Source organism: Malurus melanocephalus, unplaced genomic scaffold, assembly GCF_030028575.1.
Source record: "Malurus melanocephalus ecotype Western Australia unplaced genomic scaffold, MMel_1.1 scaffold_114, whole genome shotgun sequence".
NCBI lineage: Eukaryota > Metazoa > Chordata > Aves > Passeriformes > Maluridae > Malurus > Malurus melanocephalus.
The window spans coordinates 614,603-633,663 of NW_026623346.1; the positions used below are offsets into that span (position 1 = coordinate 614,603).

The following is a 19,061-nucleotide window of genomic DNA, read 5'->3' on the forward strand; positions in this document are numbered from 1 at the left end:
CAGACAGTAACTTTGAATTCTGCAGGATGGAGAAATGAAAGCTGAAGCTGGCAAGGGATGGGGAGTAACTTCAGAGTKCATGCTTGATCTTCCATGGTTCAGTTGCCTAATGCTTTTTTATAAATAATACWTTCCTTAATGAAACATAGGACTTAAATTCCCTTCCTTGTGATCATCCCATGAAAGTCAGATTCTGTGAATGATTTTATTTATACATCTGTATATTCATGTAAGTTTCTTATCCATCTTTCAAGATTTGTTAAAAGCCACAGAAGAATTGAGACCTTATTTGACAGTTCATGTAAATTCATTCCTCYAAGCCTGTTCTTAAGCTCCTGGATAGCATGCTTTGAGTCATGGATACAGGCAAAAGAAAAGATGAGAACAGTTTTGAAGGCTCARTTTTTTCCTCTTTAAATCCTAAAGGAAGCAGGGTAAAGGGGTGACTCATAGTTAAAGATCATCTTGCTCCGTAGTGAGTATTCTGCTGCTTGTAGATAGGCACTTCAGCTGGGAGTCCCGAAGTTTGTGTGCTGCATTTAGGATCCCATGCCTGTTGGTTACTGGAATTTTTTTGGTGTTAGAGGCTTTGTTTGGGGTTTTTTTTGTTTTTTTTTTTTTTGTTTTGATTTGTGTGGGTGGGATTGAAGCAGGGAGATTATTTAGCCTGGGTGCAGAGCGAGTGAGACTGCTGTGTGGGTGTATCCTGAGAGGACAGGTTACCTACGTCTGCTTAAAATGCAAAGGAGCTGTTCAGGGTGTCTGCCCTGGGGGTCAGCAGTTTTTCAGTGTGGTACCAGATCGAAATRAGCAGATCAACAGTAACCTGTACCCACAGCTCCTGCAGCCAAGTGCGTGGTGGCTGTGGTGTTATATGTAGCACACACAGCTGGGTGACTGTGCTGCAGCCACTGATGTGCTTATACAGGATGGCAGCTGCAGCTCGGTCAGTGAGCTCTGCTGGGGAGCCCTGTCCATGCTGCTGAACCAGGAACCTGCTATGGACAGGTCCAAATGGTGGGGATCAGCTGGGTGCAGTCAGGACAATGTCCTGCAGCCAGCCCTCATGGGGCAACTCTGCACCCAAACTGGGCAAGGACAAACAGCCACATAAATAATTAGCKAGGAACAGAGTGAGCTGTGTTCTGTGTCAGGAGAAGGTTAGTGGGCTAGTGCTGTGATTTCAGTTCTTCCTCTTTTTTTTTTTTTTCCCCTTTTTTGTTGTTTTGTTTTCCCAACAATGACATCTGTTAACTTGACTTTGGTAAGTTTAGAAGAGCAGAGTGGTGTCTTGTTGGTGTCTTTGAGTTTGTGTGCTAGGAAAGGTGCCTCAGAACACAATGAATTTTGACATGAATAAGGAGATGCAACCTGGTTTTGGTGCTATCTTCTTAATGCAAGAACAAAGCCCCTTTTTTTTTTCCTTTCTAGGAGCCAATACATAGATCCAAAACATCCCTAATTGTTTTACAGACCTGAATAATGAGTGCTTAAAGTCATTAAAACCAGGAGAGAAATCCTGGGGACAAGGGTGTTCCAACAAACTTTATTCAGCTGGCAAACTAAGTGCCACTTGTGCTGTGTGGAGCTGTTGCTAGAAATCGTTTTGAAACTGCTAGGGAAATCCTGGTGCTTCCTAGAAGTTGCTGCCTGTGGGAATGCATGAGGAAATCCTGTAAACTTGCAAATTTCAAAGACTTCTGAACCCTACCAGAGAGATTTTGAGAGACCTTAGAAGCTCCATGAAACTGAAAGTTTCAGGGATTCCTGAGAAGTTCTAGGAGTTACCAGTAATGTCTAGAAAACTTTAGAAATGCTGTGGGAATCTAGTGAACTCAGTGACTCTGCTAGTAACCCKTACAGTTTACAAGGAATAGGAAAACCATTACTGATTATCTTTGGATGAAGTGTCAAATGGTTGTACAWGGATAAACACACTCAACTTCCTTAAGCTGTCAAGTATCCAATTTCAGCATCTTCTTCAATGAGTGTCCTGTGTGTGCTTGTCTAAGACACAAACTTGTTTTCCTCTCTGCAGTCCTACTTTGTTACGGATTATGACCCAACAATTGAGGACTCCTACACCAAGCAATGTGTGATAGACGAGAGAGCCGCTCGCTTGGACAGTAAGTAGCTCACCCACGGTGCCCACAAAACTAGGATTAGGAATTTATATTATTCCCAGCATTTACCTGGGTGATGTGGTGGAATGAAAATCACATCTCTGTGCTGCCTATCCCAAGTGCAATATAAATGCTTTGCTTTAAAAATCRTATGTTGGTGATTTCTTTATGGATAAACCAACAGCCCTCATGCCCATGTACATCTGAGCATTTTCCATCTGTTGCAGCTAGTCATGAATTAGTAGAAGTGTTTTGTTGTTCAGTTTGTTTGGTAGGCCTTGAGCTGTTCATTCAGTGCAAGAACTTGCTGGGAATATTRGAAAAATATCCAGTAGTATCTGTGAAAAATGGTTTCTGCTTAGCTGTGGTGCACAGGAGAGTCTCTCACAATGTCTTAGGATTTCTTTTGTTTTCTTAGTCTATCAAAGCATTAAATGTAGTAATCCATATTTTTGCTTATGTTCAGTTCTGGATACAGCAGGRCAAGAAGAATTTGGAGCCATGCGTGAACAGTACATGCGGACAGGGGAGGGTTTTCTGCTCGTTTTCTCAGTCACAGATAGAGGAAGGTAAGCCTGTTGTTAAGTTATTTAAACAAACCAGTTTTAATTATTCTTAAATTGCACCTTATCCTTAACTGAAATAATCTCAAACAGAAACATCAAGTATGAGTTCACTCACAGGTTCAAGGTGTGCTACTCCTTCAGCACTGATGAAGACCAGTTCTGAACCAATTGCTTCTTGAAAGTATCTATTTGTTTCAATAGATGACTTGAAAGCATACACAGAAAAATGACAGCTCTATTCAGGAACTTTATTGTAGTCCAGAATACCATTTTCCTGGAAGTGACTGGTATGCAGTCAGTTGTTAGGAACATTCCCTTGCCATGTGCAGCATCAAAGTCTGGGTTTCTCAGTGGGTTTTAGGGTATGTGCTCTTTTGCAGGCAGTGGTCCCTGTGCTTGCCATGCAGTGACTGGATGGCTGCAGACTGGACATGAAACATTTCCTTAGAAATTCATGGAAAGCTATGCTTAGTGGCATACCTTCTTTCTAATTTACCTCTGGAGGAGGTGTCTGGCTACCTATTTTTTTTTTAATGGGACTTTTTTAGTGATGATCACCTTGCTTTTAAGTTTTAGCTGGCAAATTAAGTGTGAATGCCTTCAGACTATATGTCTGGAATTAAATGCAGTGTCTGGAAAGGCTACAAAGGGTATGTGATTGTCTGCAAACATCAGTGCTGAAGGTCCTTATGTAGTCATGTAGCTTTAACAGTGTTTACTTGAAAGCAGTGATTTATTTATTCTCCAAAAATCCTTGCTTAGGTCAGAATTAGCTTGTTTAGCATACTGTCCTGAAAGAAGTTGTTTTCTCTGCTCACCTTCCCTTAAACACTGCTGGAATATTCCTTACTGCTTGAACAGCATTAGTACCTGATATAACTTAGCAGGTAACTGAAAAGCTTTGTGATTGGTTAGGCCTGCTATTTTTCTGTYCTTGAAGAAACAAAACTTTTCAGCTTTGATAGCTTCCCCCAAAATTCTTAGAGGTAGCTATGAAGGTTGCCAGCTGGAATGCTGATTACCAGGGTCTCTGTGCTGTAGAGTGAGCATTCTAGCTAGAGCAGAACTCTAAAATCAGTGTTTGTAGAATGGACTGTGGTTGCTTGATTCTCTGCAATACATTGGCCCCGGGTCCCTATGGACYGAGACACAGTAAGTGTTTTGCTCACCCTGCAGCCCCACCTCAGCCCAGTGCAGAGGACACTGCTCATTTGGGGATTTTTTTAGTTTGAGTGTTGAATGGTTCTCTRACTGGTCATGCAATGACTGTGGAGTGCCTGCAGCTGTCTGTGCTGGTGTGTCATGKCAGGGCAAGTCCAAATAGGTGTCTCATCATTGCTAAACTTTTGCAGAACCTGGAATTCTATGAATTAGTGCACTGATGCTCTGCTTGATCTTTTACAGCTTTGAAGAAATCTATAAATTTCAGCGACAAATTCTTAGAGTGAAAGATCGCGATGAGTTTCCAATGATTCTCGTTGGCAATAAAGCAGATCTGGACCACCAAAGACAGGTAATTCATTTGCTCTTAGTTACTTACTGCTCACTTTCTTCCAGAAAATTCAGTTTTCCTCCCAAAACTAAACTTCCTCCCAGAATGGGAACAAACAAATGAAAAGTCATATCACACAAACCAATTCCAATGCAAGAAACTACATTCAGTTTTTGTACTTGATGAACCTTAAGAGCATGATGGCATTCCACATAGAGCACATCTTCAGTCTGACTCAGTGGGGTTATGCTGAGACCAAATCTATTCACAGAGCTGAGAGCTTTCTGTCATGACTTGATTACTCAGGCATGAACATGTCTAATTCCTCAGTTCTGTTACTCACTGCTGCACTGTGCCAGCAGAGTGCATTCCAGCACTGACTCCAACGATCCTTACTCTTCAGTGCTCTTGCTTTTACCTTTCACTGCTGTTATGTGTAAGTTAGTAGCTGTTCACTCTTTTCTCTTTGGCCACTCATCTTTTGCATAACTGACTTAAAACTTTAAAAGTTGTGAGTACAGCACGCAATTTCTGTTCCATTTATGTACCTCAAAGTTTTGAAACCAATAGTTTTCAACCTCACCTCTGGTCACAAGACAACTTAAAAGATTTAGTTTAGAATGATTTAAAGAAGGATCTTTAAATGTGTTTTCCCTCTTTGCTATCGATTTATTAATAAATCAAACTAATTTGAGCTGAAATRAAAATGATCTTACTATAGCAGCAGGAAAGGAATAGATGTCAAACCTGTCTTCAGTACTAATTTGAGAGGCTTAATACTTGAGACAGTAAGATGACATTTAAAGCTTGGTAGCAAACACATGATTTTGTGAGAATAAAGTAAACATGACTACATTCTTCAGTTAACCATCATGCCCCCATTCAAATTCCCAGATTTAACCTTGCAGGTCCTGAAACCTACTTTATTTCCTGCAAAAATGCTGGCTTGGAAACTATGGAAGTGAAACTGAACTATTCTGGTAATTGTAATTGTTGAAGGACAAACACCCAGATGCTTTGGGAGGGAAATAATTTCATTGTTGTCAGCTCCAGCTTTCAGGATACCTGCAAATGTAATTGGTAATCCTGTGCATCTATTTCTAGAAACAGCTGTGGACTTTGCTCTCTGTCCTCCACCCTCCTGTTGTTATTACACCACTTCTGTTTCTCCCTTAAAGGCAGAGAGATGCCTGTCACCTGTTCTGCTGGTCCCTCTGTACCTGTTCTAAGCTGCTTTTGCAGATGATGATGGGCTGGAACACTTTCYAGCTGAAAGCAGCTTTTTTCTAATTCCTTAACTTGGCAATTTTGCTTCTTATATCAGAAGCCTATGTCTCCAAAACCTCCTTTTGCTTTTTATGGTTATATTAATTGCCTCAATTGATTATATGTTGATGGGCATAACTTTTGAAGCTCCCACTTATTCCACCATTTACATGCCAATTGGTGGACTTATCACTCCCCCAGAAGCTGGGTTTTGGGCAGATGTAGTTGAGAAAACATTTCTGTATTTGCTTAAACAGCTACTTAAATGTTCTTAACTCTTCTCTGCCCCCTTCCCTGTCCCATGGTGTGTTTCACTYGGCCTTAAGTCATTGTGAAGGAATGATTTAGGGATGCTGAGCAGACAAAATTGGTCCCCACAAGGGAGAGGCTCCCCTCCCTCTTGACTTCACATTCCCACTCTTTCCTTTGCTGGCCCCAGATCTCACTTGAAACGCTTTAGGAGTTGAATCATCTCTCTGGATGTGGAGGAGCAGGAATGGCATCCTGGGACCTATGTGAGCTAAATCAGCTTGCAGAAAGATTTGAGTGCCAGAGCTGGAAGCATGGGAAGGGGTGGGACTGTGGCTTGGAGCAGAGCAGGGAGGAGTTGGGGTGGGGGGAAGCAAGGGAGACCTCACCTTTTGGCAGCAGCGAGCAGTGAGATGTTATCAGCTGGGCTTAAACTGGTGGGGTTGTTTCTGTGCTCCTCTTCTGAGCTCTCAATACAGGCATCCAGGCACTGAGTGGGACCAGTTCCCTGATCTGGCTGAAAACCAGACAACTAGTCCTGGCACYAGCTAGACCAACTAGTCCAAAAGTGAGGAAAAACTTGAGCCTGACTAGCACGGTCATCCTGCTCTGGCTACAGGTTTCTTGTACAGGCAGCTGCAGTGGGAGATGTGAGGTCAAAGGTGACAGTGCTCCCCCACCTTGGCTAGGAGTGCTGGCAGAGTGGGAGGTGTGAGGTATCCCCTGGATGTAACCTGTGYGCAGGAACATGAGAAGGGCAAGTCCTCTGCATTTTTATACTTTGTCTRCTGATGTGCCAGGCCTCACTTAGACACCACCGAAAACCTGCTAAGCCATGCTAGTGTCACACATATCTTTTACATACCTGTCTCTTTCTCTTTTAATTTGTTAAATCCCAACTGTACATTTTCCAGCTTCAGAATTTCAATAGCATTCTTAGAAATTCAGGGAGCTGGGTATCAGTTTTTAGAGCAAAACTGTACTGGGCATCTGCTGCTTTGTCCAAAAGGCAGGAGGCCAACTAGTGAAACACATGCAACCTCTGAAGGACTAAAACTAAGTTAAAGAGAGTAATTTAGTGTGCGCTTGGATCAGCAAATGATACTCACAAATCTTTCCAGAACCCAAAAGAGTTAAACGTGTGGAAAAGTTCTGGATGTCTCAAGGGTCTGACCACACCTTTATCCCAGTGTGTTGAGGTTGAACAGAGTACACAGTACTATCGTTGTGACACCATAAATCTGGAGGCTAATGATGCATAGSTAATCATCCTCATGTGGTGGCAACTGTTTCTCAGGAAATACATGAGCTGGGTTTTACAGCAGAAGTGCACAAACAATTGTACGCTCTTGATGAATTGCTGGGGCTCACCCAAGGTGTAATGTAAAGTAGTGGTGGCTCTTATATTCCATAGACCAACTCACAAATGGTTTTTGTTTTTTGTGAGGGATGTGAAAGACTAAGTATGAAATAGCAATTTGCCATGGTAATAACTGTGTAAGTAAATAGAATTAAGCAGCTTTCTTGTGGTGTTTGTCTCTCAATATCCACAGCTTAGGTTGACAAAGAAAAATGAGTCTTTAGAGGACATTAATCTTTAGAATGTATGATAAGGAATGAAGCTGCCAGTGTTTCCAAATTCCCCAATCAGTCACAAATTGCTGACTTCGAAACCAGAATTTAAGCACCATCTCTCACTGCTCTTTCCTTAAAGTAAATGCTGTRTAGCAGTCTTTCACTTAAATGGGTTAATTCCTTAGAACTCGACATTGGATGTTTCTACTATAAGATAATTCAGTAGAGCACCAGATGTTTTAATAATAACCACAAGTAATGGAGGAGTAGACTTGTCAGTGCAGGATATGTATGACTTTTTGTAGATAACTGCGAGCTTAAACTGGGTCAAGTCTGATCATTCCCCAGATGGCAGGGTTTCAAGGAAAATCTGAGTTGCAACAGGAAAGTGCTTGGGTTTCAGTAAATGCTGGTTCTTGCTTTTGCATCATGGCTGAACTAACACARTGACCTAGTGCTGAGATCATCTCTGCTGCCAGTTACCTTTAAAGCAAGGTTTTAAAGAGGAGTCCATGTGACTTAAACTCTTAACTTTCACTTTCCTGTACGAAAGGGTGGCAATAACTCCTTACAGTGGTAGATGCTGGGGCCGTGTCCAGGGACACCTCTGTGCTCACAGATTGTACCCTCTGGTCCTCCCATGGCTTATGTGGGTTTGGGCTTTGTAGATGAAGAGCAGTTGGGCATCTGATGCGGTGTCTGAATACAGTGAGCTGGTGTGAATGGGTGTCAGTGCTTATAACCACAGTTTGCACGTGCCAAAGCAGCCTTTGAGATGAGAGTGTGGGCAAACTGGGATTGGTGGACAGCGAGCTAGACCTGCAGGAAAACTGGATAACAGATGCACTCCTCAGGGTGATGGAGCTTTGGCAGGAATGGGCAATGTTTCTATGCTGGGAGCATACATGCTCTAGGGTGACCACAGGGTGGTAGAAATGGATTCCTCTCAAACTTGAGGAAACCTGTAATTGTTACCTGCTGGCAGGAGTATGATGTGTCCCTTAGACTTGTGTCAGTGTCCAGGTGAAATACAGGTGCAGTGTTAGGTTAGACAGTCTTGTGGAGTTGCTTTAGGGGCAGGAAAGCATGGAAACTTCAGAAATTAATGTATTTCTGACAGATGTCAGACACAATAATGAAGGGAGAGGGACATATGTTCACAGGACTGTTGTGCAGATACTCAGATGGAAACTGTTTCAGAAGAATGTTAACTTGAGGTGGGAATAAGCTTTTGCATGTTTGACTCACTCACATCTTCTGTAATGAGATTTCATTTGAGAAACTTTTACTGTCTGAATGGCATGAATGAGGGATATCCTGAAACAAACAGTAAAATACCCTGTAACAAAAAGGATGAGCTTTAYGAGTGGTTCTCATTTGTATTCAGCCTTAAGCTTGGTAAAACTGTGGAACCAACACACGCAGATGTACACACAGCTACTACTATCAAATCTGTGGTTCTCTTCTGTCAAAATAACATACAGTCTTCTTTAAAGAAAAGKGGTTTAGTTTGTATTTTGATGGGGATATTAAATAAGCTGTCCCATCACACTTCCTGAAACACCTGTCATGTTACAGGGTTGTTGTACTGAAGAAGGGACAACAAAAAGATGAAAATTCATGTTTTTACTGTCAAGTATTTCTATGTTTCTACTAACATTTCCCTCAGCTTTGAAGATGGAACTGCTGTGTTCTGGCCTCTAATTTACATCTTGGGTAATGCAAATGTTTCCATGGTGTCTCCAAACCAAATAKTTTTGAAATTGACTTTGAGGCTGCTAAAATTGACCACAAGTTACTTGACAATATGCTCTTAAGACTGACAAAAAGATTATTTTGTAATTAAGTAATTACAGATATTCTAGTAAATGCAACAATAACTTTAATGTATTTATAATGTTTTAGCTGCAGGATAKTGTGTAAGTGTAGCTTAACTTCATTAGTTTAGTATTAGTTTGACTTGTACCTCTAATGTGCTTTAGATACAATAATGAAGAAATTCTTTAAACATGTGTTTAAAGATTGAGTTCAGTTTCTCTTCAGGACTATACATTCCTTGCCAATGATTAATTTTTATTGAACTTTAGCCTCTCACTTTCTGGGGCTGCAATGAACTACACAGGTATAAAGCAAAATAAAAGGAGTTAGTTTTGAAAAAACTGTTATATCCATACTTGTTTGTCTGAGGCAGAGATTTGTAGAGGTTCTGGAAGCTCTGATGCAAGCTTTGGGAGATTCTACAGTATTGCTGATGTGCCAGAAAACAGCTACAAATATTTGTGCAGGCTTCATAAGCTTTTGAATTAGAGTATTTCAACATCTGGGAGCAGTGGAGGGTTGAGGTGGAATTGTTCTAGCTAGGGAAGCAGGAGTCTTTATTATTACTCAGTTCTCCAGTAGCAGTAGAGGATTGAAGGATTCCAGTTGTTCTCCTTATGTGCCCTGCAGTTAAAAAGGCAGCTCCAGTAGTTGATCTTGAGGTTGAGTTGTTTCTGAGGGTTTCTTTTTTGGCTTCAGCTGGTGATGAGAACACTGAAATAAATGCAGAGTTTCTGTTGAGTGTTTGTGATCAGCAGATGCATCCTGAGTTACTCCAAATAATGGTACAGGGTGCTGGGAGCATTTTATAGGATTTTATGAGGGTTTAGTGCAAGCAGCCCTCATTTCAGCAGGAAGTGTATGAATATGGTACCAGTGGGATGCTAAGGACAGAGGAATCAAACATGTGGAGATGCCATGCATGAAGGCTCTCAAACCACTGTGTAGCTGTTAAGAAACTGTTTTGCAAACTGAAAAGTGCCTCTAGATTGTGCACTGTGGTGAATGCTGCCAGTGTTTTTCCATTCTCATCTATTTCCATTTCTGTGTAGCTTGTTAATCTACGTGAATATTCACAGTTCCTTTTCAAAACGAATTTAAAAATAAACCCTACTTATTTTTGTTCTCAAATCAGTCCTTTACATGCTGTTTAATGTTTTTCTGTGAAAGCAGTGTAATCTTTGACATTTGTTCCACTAGGCATTGTCTTGGCAAGATCTGTTGTACTTCCTTTTATCACTGRAAGCTGCCCTTTCCTCCCCGGCCCTGTGGGTGACCTTCCCATTGGAGCTTCCCATTCCTTGCACCACTCAGGGTGGCCTTCTGTTCTCTGACCTCACTGCTTTCCACCTCATCCAAAAATAGAGTCATCTCCTTTGCTTTTGCCCTGTGCCTGACTTACTCCTCCTTCCTTAATGGTCCACTGGCTTCCTTTCTGCTTCATCTCTTTAAATTTTGTACCAACTTTTCATGACGCTTGTTGTTTCCTCTTCATCTCCTTTTCCTCTGTTGTGCCAAGGATTCATTACAYAGCCAGGGTTTCTTTAATATTTCTGGATAACCTGAAGGCTTCATGCATTTTTAGAACTCTGGTAATCTGAGCTATTTTTAAAACTGGCTGTGTTAATATTTTGCTATGGCATTAATAGATTTTTTTAAAATGTCTTTTTATAAAGACCTAGAAATTAAATAGCAGTTGTTATTTAATAGTATGATTTAGCTGTGACAGTGAGAAGGTGAATTTCAGAATAATATTCACAAATCTATTAATAATCCAGCAAATGCTGACTGAAGCATTTGCTTTCAGAAGGAGCAAGGCATTTGTGTTTGCCTGTGAAAGAAAACTTGGTATTTATGCAAAACTGAAGACAGGGCAGGTGGAGTGAGGGAGATTTTTTGGAGACTCAGTCTATTGCAGAAACTTACTTTAAAAAATGTCTACCAGTGCATTGTGTGGACAGGGTGAAAACTGTGATTGTTTGAAGGAATGGGATCCATAACATGCACATGCAGCATCTGCTGATCCAAACGTGCTTGTAGAGCCCTTGAGCTTAATGACTGATGTCTGTTACAGGTGACACAAGAGGAAGGCCAGCAGCTGGCACGGCAACTTAAAGTAACATACATGGAAGCCTCAGCAAAAATCAGATTGAATGTAGACCAAGCTTTTCATGAACTTGTCAGAGTTATAAGGTATGGTAATTGAGAACAGATAATTACTGTCCATATATTAATGGATAGCTGCAGCAAATGTTGTTGAAATGCAGTGAGAAATTGCTGGGAAGGTTCTGCCCACTATTACCTCTAAGCTTTGACCAATGATCTCCATTATAAAACACTCCTGTGCATTARGAAAAATGCTTACATGAATTTAATACCTGTTTGAAAGATAATTTTGTCACCTTAATCTTTCAGATTTTATTGATCACTCAGACAGTAAATGTGATAAACTAAATCTGAGACAGGCCTTCTGTAAAAAAATTGTGTTTCTTAAAAAAARCTAACCAAATCAAAGGGTGAACTCAAAAACTATCACTTATTTAATGACATAAATTGAATGTAAAAAGAAAGTGCTTTCCCCATGCAAGTGTAAAAAGAAAGTGTTAAATACAGTAGTTATGTTTATTAACCTGAAAATGGTGCTATGAATTTAATTTGAAATACCTGTTTCCAGGAAATTTCAGGAACAAGAGTGCCCTCCTTCACCAGAGCCAACACGGAAAGAAAAAGACAAGAAAGGCTGCCATTGTGTTATTTTCTGAGAATCCCAAGAACCAAGCTATCAACTGCCAGATTATTTTTTTTCTTTCCATCATTTTACATCACTTCTGGTATTGGTCTAGCCTTATATGTGCATGTCCTAAAAGTGGTCACCAGAATAGCCTTAGTCCAAGAAGCTGGCAGAATAGTTCTTGAAGAAGACTCGGTCATCCTGGGGCAGACTTCATACCAAAACACTAAGGCTGCTTCTCTAATACCACAGTTCCTTCTCTCCCTTCAGAGCTTGCACCTTGTGGAGTTTTATTCGCAAAGGAGATGAAACAAAACCGCGTAGGACAAGGTGTTGAAGTCATGCATAAGTTGTCTCTTGTGAATTAATTTATTTTTACTTCTGACATTTCATTAGCTATTACAGAGACCTATATTGGAGTATAGAGAATACTTTTTAAAAAAGGGGTGGATTGGCTTTTTTTTTGYTTTGCCCTCAGTTAAATTAGACTTGAGTATTCAGCTAGCCTTAAAAAACCTACACTGAATTTCATTGTCAGCAAAAATTCTCATCTCTCATTTATGCTGCAGTTTTATTTCGGTGGCCAAAACATTCTACTGTATTTATTTTATGAATCCAGAACAGCTACAGGATGATTACTACTACTATTAGGATATGGCCAAATACCTGAGCTCATTCTGGATTGAGGCATTTTAGCTTATTAAGAAATTTCACATCATGTTTGAAAACAAATTGTGTCTTCCTTTGTATTTCTGGGTAAGGGATTAAGGAAAACTAAAATTGTAGCTGTTTTTGTTTCATGTGATATAAAAATGAATTTGATCTTTCCATTGTCAGAGATGATTAAATGTTTTTGCTATATACTTTTATACATTATTTTCTTATCAAACTAGTTAACAAGTATTTTTATATGTTTGTAAGCAAATATGCTTTCACAGCATAACTTGTGTATATGTAAAGATGAGTATTTAATTCTCACAGTTCACTTTTAACTGACAAAAATGTGGGATTTGCCAAACTGTGGTAAATTTCTCCTTACTCTCCCGGTTATACCCAAGAATGGCCAATTATGTGCCTGCCCAGCACACCTATAGAATAAAATCTAGTGTTGTGTTTTAATGAATTTAAGTATCCCTTACTAAAGACTGACCATTATGTGAATTATTAAACTGTAAGACTTTTAACTGATTGTTTAGTTAAGCTGTGGATGGTTGTTTAATTTTGAGTTCTGTGGATTGTGTTTAAACAATTCAAGAGTATGGTCCCTGCTATTGAAATACTGAGTGGTATTGCACAGTTGTCACCTTAACTGAATGTGTCCAACAGTTCTTTGAAACTTGATTATGAAGCAAACCCTTGTATAACTTCAGGTGCTAGAATTAAAGATGATCTAACCATTATTGGGGGGTAAGCACACTGCCTCTTTCTGAATCTCTTCCAAAACCTGCATTTTTTGGGGGTGTGGGGTAAGAAGGGAGTGATGGAACCTGGCTAGGGAATAGCAATGCATGTCTGCACAACCTCTTCTTCGGGCCTGGAAGTAAAGAAAAGCCATTTCAACTGAAGTCATGACAGGTGACAAAGGCTGATGTTTGCTTTGGCATGAAGTGTGTAGTCAGTGATCCAATCAACGATCCTTGTGTTTTCAGGCTATGCTCACTGTCAGGTGCTCTGCCATAAATCTGCAAATGTCTCCTGGGAAAACAGGGCTAAAACAAGTTCCAGGTATCTTCACAGCAGCAAGGCATTAAACCTGGAAGTAAAGCTACTGCCAGGCATTGCAGACGAATTTAAAATTGTTTTAATGTGATTTAGATTACCTTGCGTAATGCAACTTTGATAGAGTGGGTAACTTCCCCCTCCGCACCCCRATGGATTTATTGGTTGATGAAAGGCTACTTAGGAGGAATGTGTGKAAGATTCAAACAAGAAGTCACAGTGGAAACACATTTGGGAGATGCATTGCATTTTTCAAGTCAAATGTAAGAAATTACAGCCTGTAGCAAACAGCACGTGTTTTCTTAACTATGTAAAGCTCTCTGGAGTTAAATCACTKAATATGTGGCATTAGAATGAGTTAAAACAACTGATTACAGCATGTGTACTGAGACTGAACTTATGAGGTGAACATGTCTTTAGGTTCTATAATTTTTTTCCTTCTTTTTTAACCTTTCACTCATGGTTGAACAGCTTTAAATAGTAGAGTGTTATATGGATAAGTTTTTTTTAACAGGCAGCTCCTTGTAACTCATAGAGAAGGTGATAAAGCTCCACATGGAGAGATGGATAACTGAGGAGGTTGATGCTAAACAACCTACACCTGCTGAGCCACATTGTAAACATGGTGAACCTTACAAACAAGATAGACAGCCCGGGGACCACCAGCTGCTGCTATGCAAATCTGTGTTAAGTTTATTAACTAAAACATTCTTGGAGAGAATGTGCCAAGAAATCTCTGTGTAATGTTATCATCTCTTTTCAAATCTGGTTCCTGTGGGGCATTTTAGGGAGATGTCACATGTAGACATTTAGGTCCTACCTTTCAAACATGAAATAAATATCTAGAAAAGTAATAGGGATTTTTGGCTGGTAATGGTGATCTAGGTAGTTGTGAATTCAAAACAGCAGAAGGTATTTCAATGATTTGCTTTTCTAATGGTTGCAGCTAAAGGTAGTGATGCAAAATTACGCTTCTGCCCTGGTSTGGTACTTGAAAGAATATAATAGGGATCTTGTTAATCTTTTTTAAAGTAGTAGCCCTGATCCATATGCCTTGGAGTAGTTGTGAATTTACAACATTGCCACCTTGCTGTAGGATAGAGTTTAGCTGACAACACAAGAGAGTTTCTTAAAAATTTTCCTGGCAGAAGAAATGCTTTAAAATTTGTTAAACTACTTATGTCTGTAGTTACTTCAGTTCAAGGCCACATACATAAATCTATTAAACTTGCAATTTAGGAATCTGGRGTGCTTAAAATGTACCCAGAAATGATCTCCTGATCTTCCTAGAGAACAGCGTAGAGTCTGGATCTGTGTTTCAAAGCACAAAATAACTCCTATTTCTGGCATCTCACACTGCTGAACCTGGTGCTCCACTGGATGAGGAGGGGGATTGATGTGCTCATAGGCAAAAACCTTCTTATGCAATTGGCCAAGTTTTTGGGTGGTCCAGATTTGGGGAAGAATTACTTCCATGTGAGTATTCTAGTTCCTTATGGCTGCTGTGATTAATATATTTCCTTTCTCTGACCTTGCAACTCCTCTCCATCAGTACTTGCATGCAAACTAACATTCAGGTGAAGAGGAGAAATTCTACAAGTGTTACATCGCCTCTAAAATCTGCTCTTTTTTGTGACATGACCTATCAGGAGCAACAGAGCCACAGATAATGCAATGCACCCTGGCCATGCTTGTTCTCTTTCTGCAGAAGGGAGGCTCCTGGCTCCCCTCCTGACCTTGGCAAGGGTTGTTGGCCCTGTAGAGGTGCTGGGAAGAGATGATTGGATCAATGCCTCAAGTGAGCCTGGTGGCTACCCCAGCACAGGAGCTTGAGATGACCTCATCTCAAAGTTGTGGAAGGGTTAATAAGGCAAAGTGTATTTGGAAGGTGTTAACTCCCCCTAATGCCAAGGAAAACTCTGACTTTAAAGCATGGCCTTGTGGTTAATGATCATTGATAAAATTCAAGTCTGAATGCAAACAAAAATATTGGCTGTCGTTATTCTGACATCATTTATATGACAAGATTTCACCTGTATCATAGGGTAGTTGTTGACTGGCCTTGCCACGTAATCTTGTCACAAGACTTTGATGAGCTTAATCCAGACTGGAGACTCTTGAAGTCAGTCACCATGAGCCCAGCACTGCCAAAAATTATCTGCACTTATTCTTTACAAGTTTGTTGCTGGGAAAGGGTCAGGCATCTGCTGAACAGAAGGCATTTTCACTTAGTTTAGGCATAGATTACCCTTCTGTACCAAAACCRTGATAAAAGAAACACTCAAACAGAATTCAGGAAAACAACCAAGCTGAAAATGTGGGRCCATGGGAATGTTTCCTATGCTGCATTGACCCACAGCAGGACAGCAGTCTGCCAAAACATGAAGGCTTAAAATTATAAAGATGGGCTCTTGCTCAAAGCATCCTGGATAGTAAATGCACTTCTCAACACTTTGTTAATGTGGCTTTTTCTGCCTTCTTACCTGGGTCTGTTGTAAAGCCAAGTTAAAATTGCAGGCTTGAGGCAAATTCTGGGTTTTCCATGGGGGTAAGTAGAGGTATGTTCCAGGTCTTCATCCCAGCCTTGTGTATACATGTTGGAAGGCCAGACAACTCGGTTAAATTCTCGATACTTAAATATTCTTGTGGAGCTCTGACCATGGAAACACTTGCACACAACAGCTCAGGTGCAGAAATGAGGATGGGTAGTAGCAGGACTAGCCTTTAGCTAGGAAGATAAGGAACTTTAAATGAGAACAGAGTTGTGGAAAAGGGATTACCTGCAAGGAAAACTTAATATTCTGAAACGATATTGTGAATATGTGCTAGGCTTGCTTTCTGCTTGCTCTTCCAGACTTCTAAGGCTGCAGTTATTTTGAAGGATTTGAGAGACTTGTGGATTAAATATAAAGGACAAATGATGTCCTATACAAAAGCTAAATTTCATTAGTGGATGTAAGATGAATAGTCATGTTCCTCAGTGAGCCAGTAGCATGTAGAATTAAATGCATTGTCTTGCTGCTGGAAAGTAAATACTGCTCCGTTCAGCTACTTTTTCAGCCAGATCATGCTGTATTGAGATACGCAGTATTTGATATTCACTTATKTGGAGTGACATTAGTACTTCTTAAATTATTACTTTTAAAAATAATGCTTCTGACATGAAAGTATTGTGGAGGGGTAAGTTAGTAAGCAATGTGCAAGCACCAAAAATGCAAGGACGGTGATTAAAAACTCATAATTCCTGGTCTCTTAGTCCAAGGCGTAGATTAGCACTAAAACCAGTTTTCACATCAGTTCAACTGAACTGAGGAGGAGTAGGACACGAGTCCTTCTCGGAATGCCCCGGGATCTCTTAGGCATCACCACGAGGTGGCACCAGGGACAGCCCTTAGTGCCGCTGGGAAGCGCCGCTCCCACCAGGATCCCTGTGCAGAGTTCAAGTGCCTGCTTTTACAAGCCGAGTAAGAATGAACGGCAGAAACGTAACAAAGCTGCTGATCTATAGTTAAACGGGGCCATATGTCTGGGCTGTTTCAGAGTAATTGTTTTCCATGCACTCTGCAAAATCCGGGTGGTCAAGAGCTGGGGAAAAACCAGCTCTGATTTATAAATAGTAGTTCTGAAGAAAGTGATGTGAAAAGCAGGAAAGATGCTTGCAGTCTAAAATATTAGATGCATGTTAATTAAAACATTGTACAGATTCTTAATTTCTTCAGCTTTTATAGTTGCCAGCTGTGTCAGGAATAACAGTTGCAAAGCAAAAATGAGCAATATTTATGTGTCATTAATGRCATGGACAATTTGCAGTTAGAAAGTTATGCATAAACACTTCATGCTCAGCTAAATAATATATCCCTGATGGTTACTGATATTCCTTAGAAAAATAGACAGTAGACAGAAAAATAGACAGTACCCAGAACCTTCACTGGCTCTTGACCAACCAGGTTTTCCAGCTCCATGTGAGAAGGTAGAATGAGAAGAGCCAGGAGCAGTGGATAAGGATTGAGGCAGGGGTTACTTTGGAGGGCTCAACCCATACAAATTCTCAGGACCTGATGGAGCCCATCCAAGAGTGAGAACCTGTGCTGGGACACCTTTCATAATCATCTTTAATGGTGAGCAGGGACATTCCCGGTGGCTGGAGGAAAGCAAGTGTTGTGCCTCTCTTCAAACAAGGCCTGGGAAGCAATGTAGGGAACTGCAGGGAGTTATCCTTGCTTCTGTGCCTGGAAAGTCACACAGTGAGTCTTCCAAGAATATGTTTCTGGGCATATAAAAGAAGTGTTTGGGAATGGTCTGCATGAATGTACAAATTCACTGGTGTCAGGCACACCTGACCAGTGACACCAGGATTGCCCTCTGTGATAAAGTGGCAGAGTTTGTGGATGGTGAGGGAGCAGTGTGTTTTTTACCTCAACTCGGCAAAGCTTTCAACACTTTTTCCCACCCTATTTTTGAATGAAAGTTCATGATGTTGTGGGCTGGATAAAGCACTGACTGATGGATTGGGCTCAGAGARTGTGCTGTCCTCAGTGGGTAACAGGCTGACCTCCAGGTGGAGTCTGGTGCTGCAGGGATCTCACCTGGCACCTTTGACATTTTGCCAGTCACCTGAAGGAGACAACTCTTAACATGTTTTCAGGTGACACCATACTGGAGAGAACCAGTTGGTAAACTTGGGCGTGGGGCTGCTGGAGGAATAGGGAGCCCATGGAATTTTACCAAGGACAAAGGCAAAGATGTTTTTAAAATCCGAAGTTTTAGTTAAAGTAGCCTAAAACTCCAGCAGAGCTGTGTGACAGACCTGGGGGTGAGGTAACGTGAGCTGGGGGSWGTCCAGGGTGGTCTGATCTCTCTGCGTATACCACAAGTGTCGCTGGCTATGGAGATCGGTTGGCCAGCACTTCTTTGGTGCTGTGCAGGAGTAAAACCCACGCCCAGGCCAATGACTGGCAGGCACACTCACCCTGGTGGACTAATAGTCCATACATTACCAGAGACTAAGAAACAGAGGGCTCAATCGCRTAGCTTATTCCAGGAGTTTATTCCCAAAGGACACCAGAGAGGAAAGAGCAGGAGGCGGGGTTATCTGCSCACAGATACACACCTAGGGGCCAGTTACCTGAGAAGCTGGGCAGAGAGAAAAGGCAAAGGGAATACAATGACTAATGGGGGAAGGGGTAGGTGGAGTGAGGAGTCACATCAAATCCAACCAGGGCATCAGGATTTACATATTCATAGCAAGAACCAGCTAGTTCYTAAGGRGGTTATCAAGATCTTTCCACCACTGAGTTCCAGCTACCCCAGGGCTGTCCAGCCCTTCAGCGTTTTCYGGGGTGGTCTCATCCACCACAACAGTCAGGTTTGCACCCGTGAAGGGTGAGGTTGCACTGGACTTCGGTGGCTGTTCAGGGCGTTCCAGGCTTGCATTGCTGGCWGCAGTTCATCAGAGATCCATAAAGAAGAAACGGGAGCAGTGGCTTGTGCAGCTGATGTGTTTTAGGGGAATAATCAGATAC

The 19,061-nt window shown here is 41.1% G+C and overlaps 1 protein-coding gene across 1 annotated transcript in view; it reads left to right on the forward strand.

Moving 5' to 3' along the window:
- Nucleotides 1–13,220, forward strand: part of RRAS2 (RAS related 2) — a 40,294-nt gene extending 27,074 nt beyond the window's left edge. Inside the window, exons 2-6 of the mRNA XM_057369688.1 lie at nt 2,039–2,126; nt 2,590–2,692; nt 4,094–4,202; nt 11,164–11,282; nt 11,764–13,220. Of these exons, the coding sequence (XP_057225671.1) occupies nt 2,625–2,692; nt 4,094–4,202; nt 11,164–11,282; nt 11,764–11,851 (384 nt within the window). The 5' untranslated portion in view covers nt 2,039–2,126; nt 2,590–2,624 and the 3' untranslated portion in view covers nt 11,852–13,220. The remainder of the gene's footprint in view (nt 1–2,038; nt 2,127–2,589; nt 2,693–4,093; nt 4,203–11,163; nt 11,283–11,763) is intronic.
- Nucleotides 13,221–19,061: the final 5,841 nt, after the last annotated feature.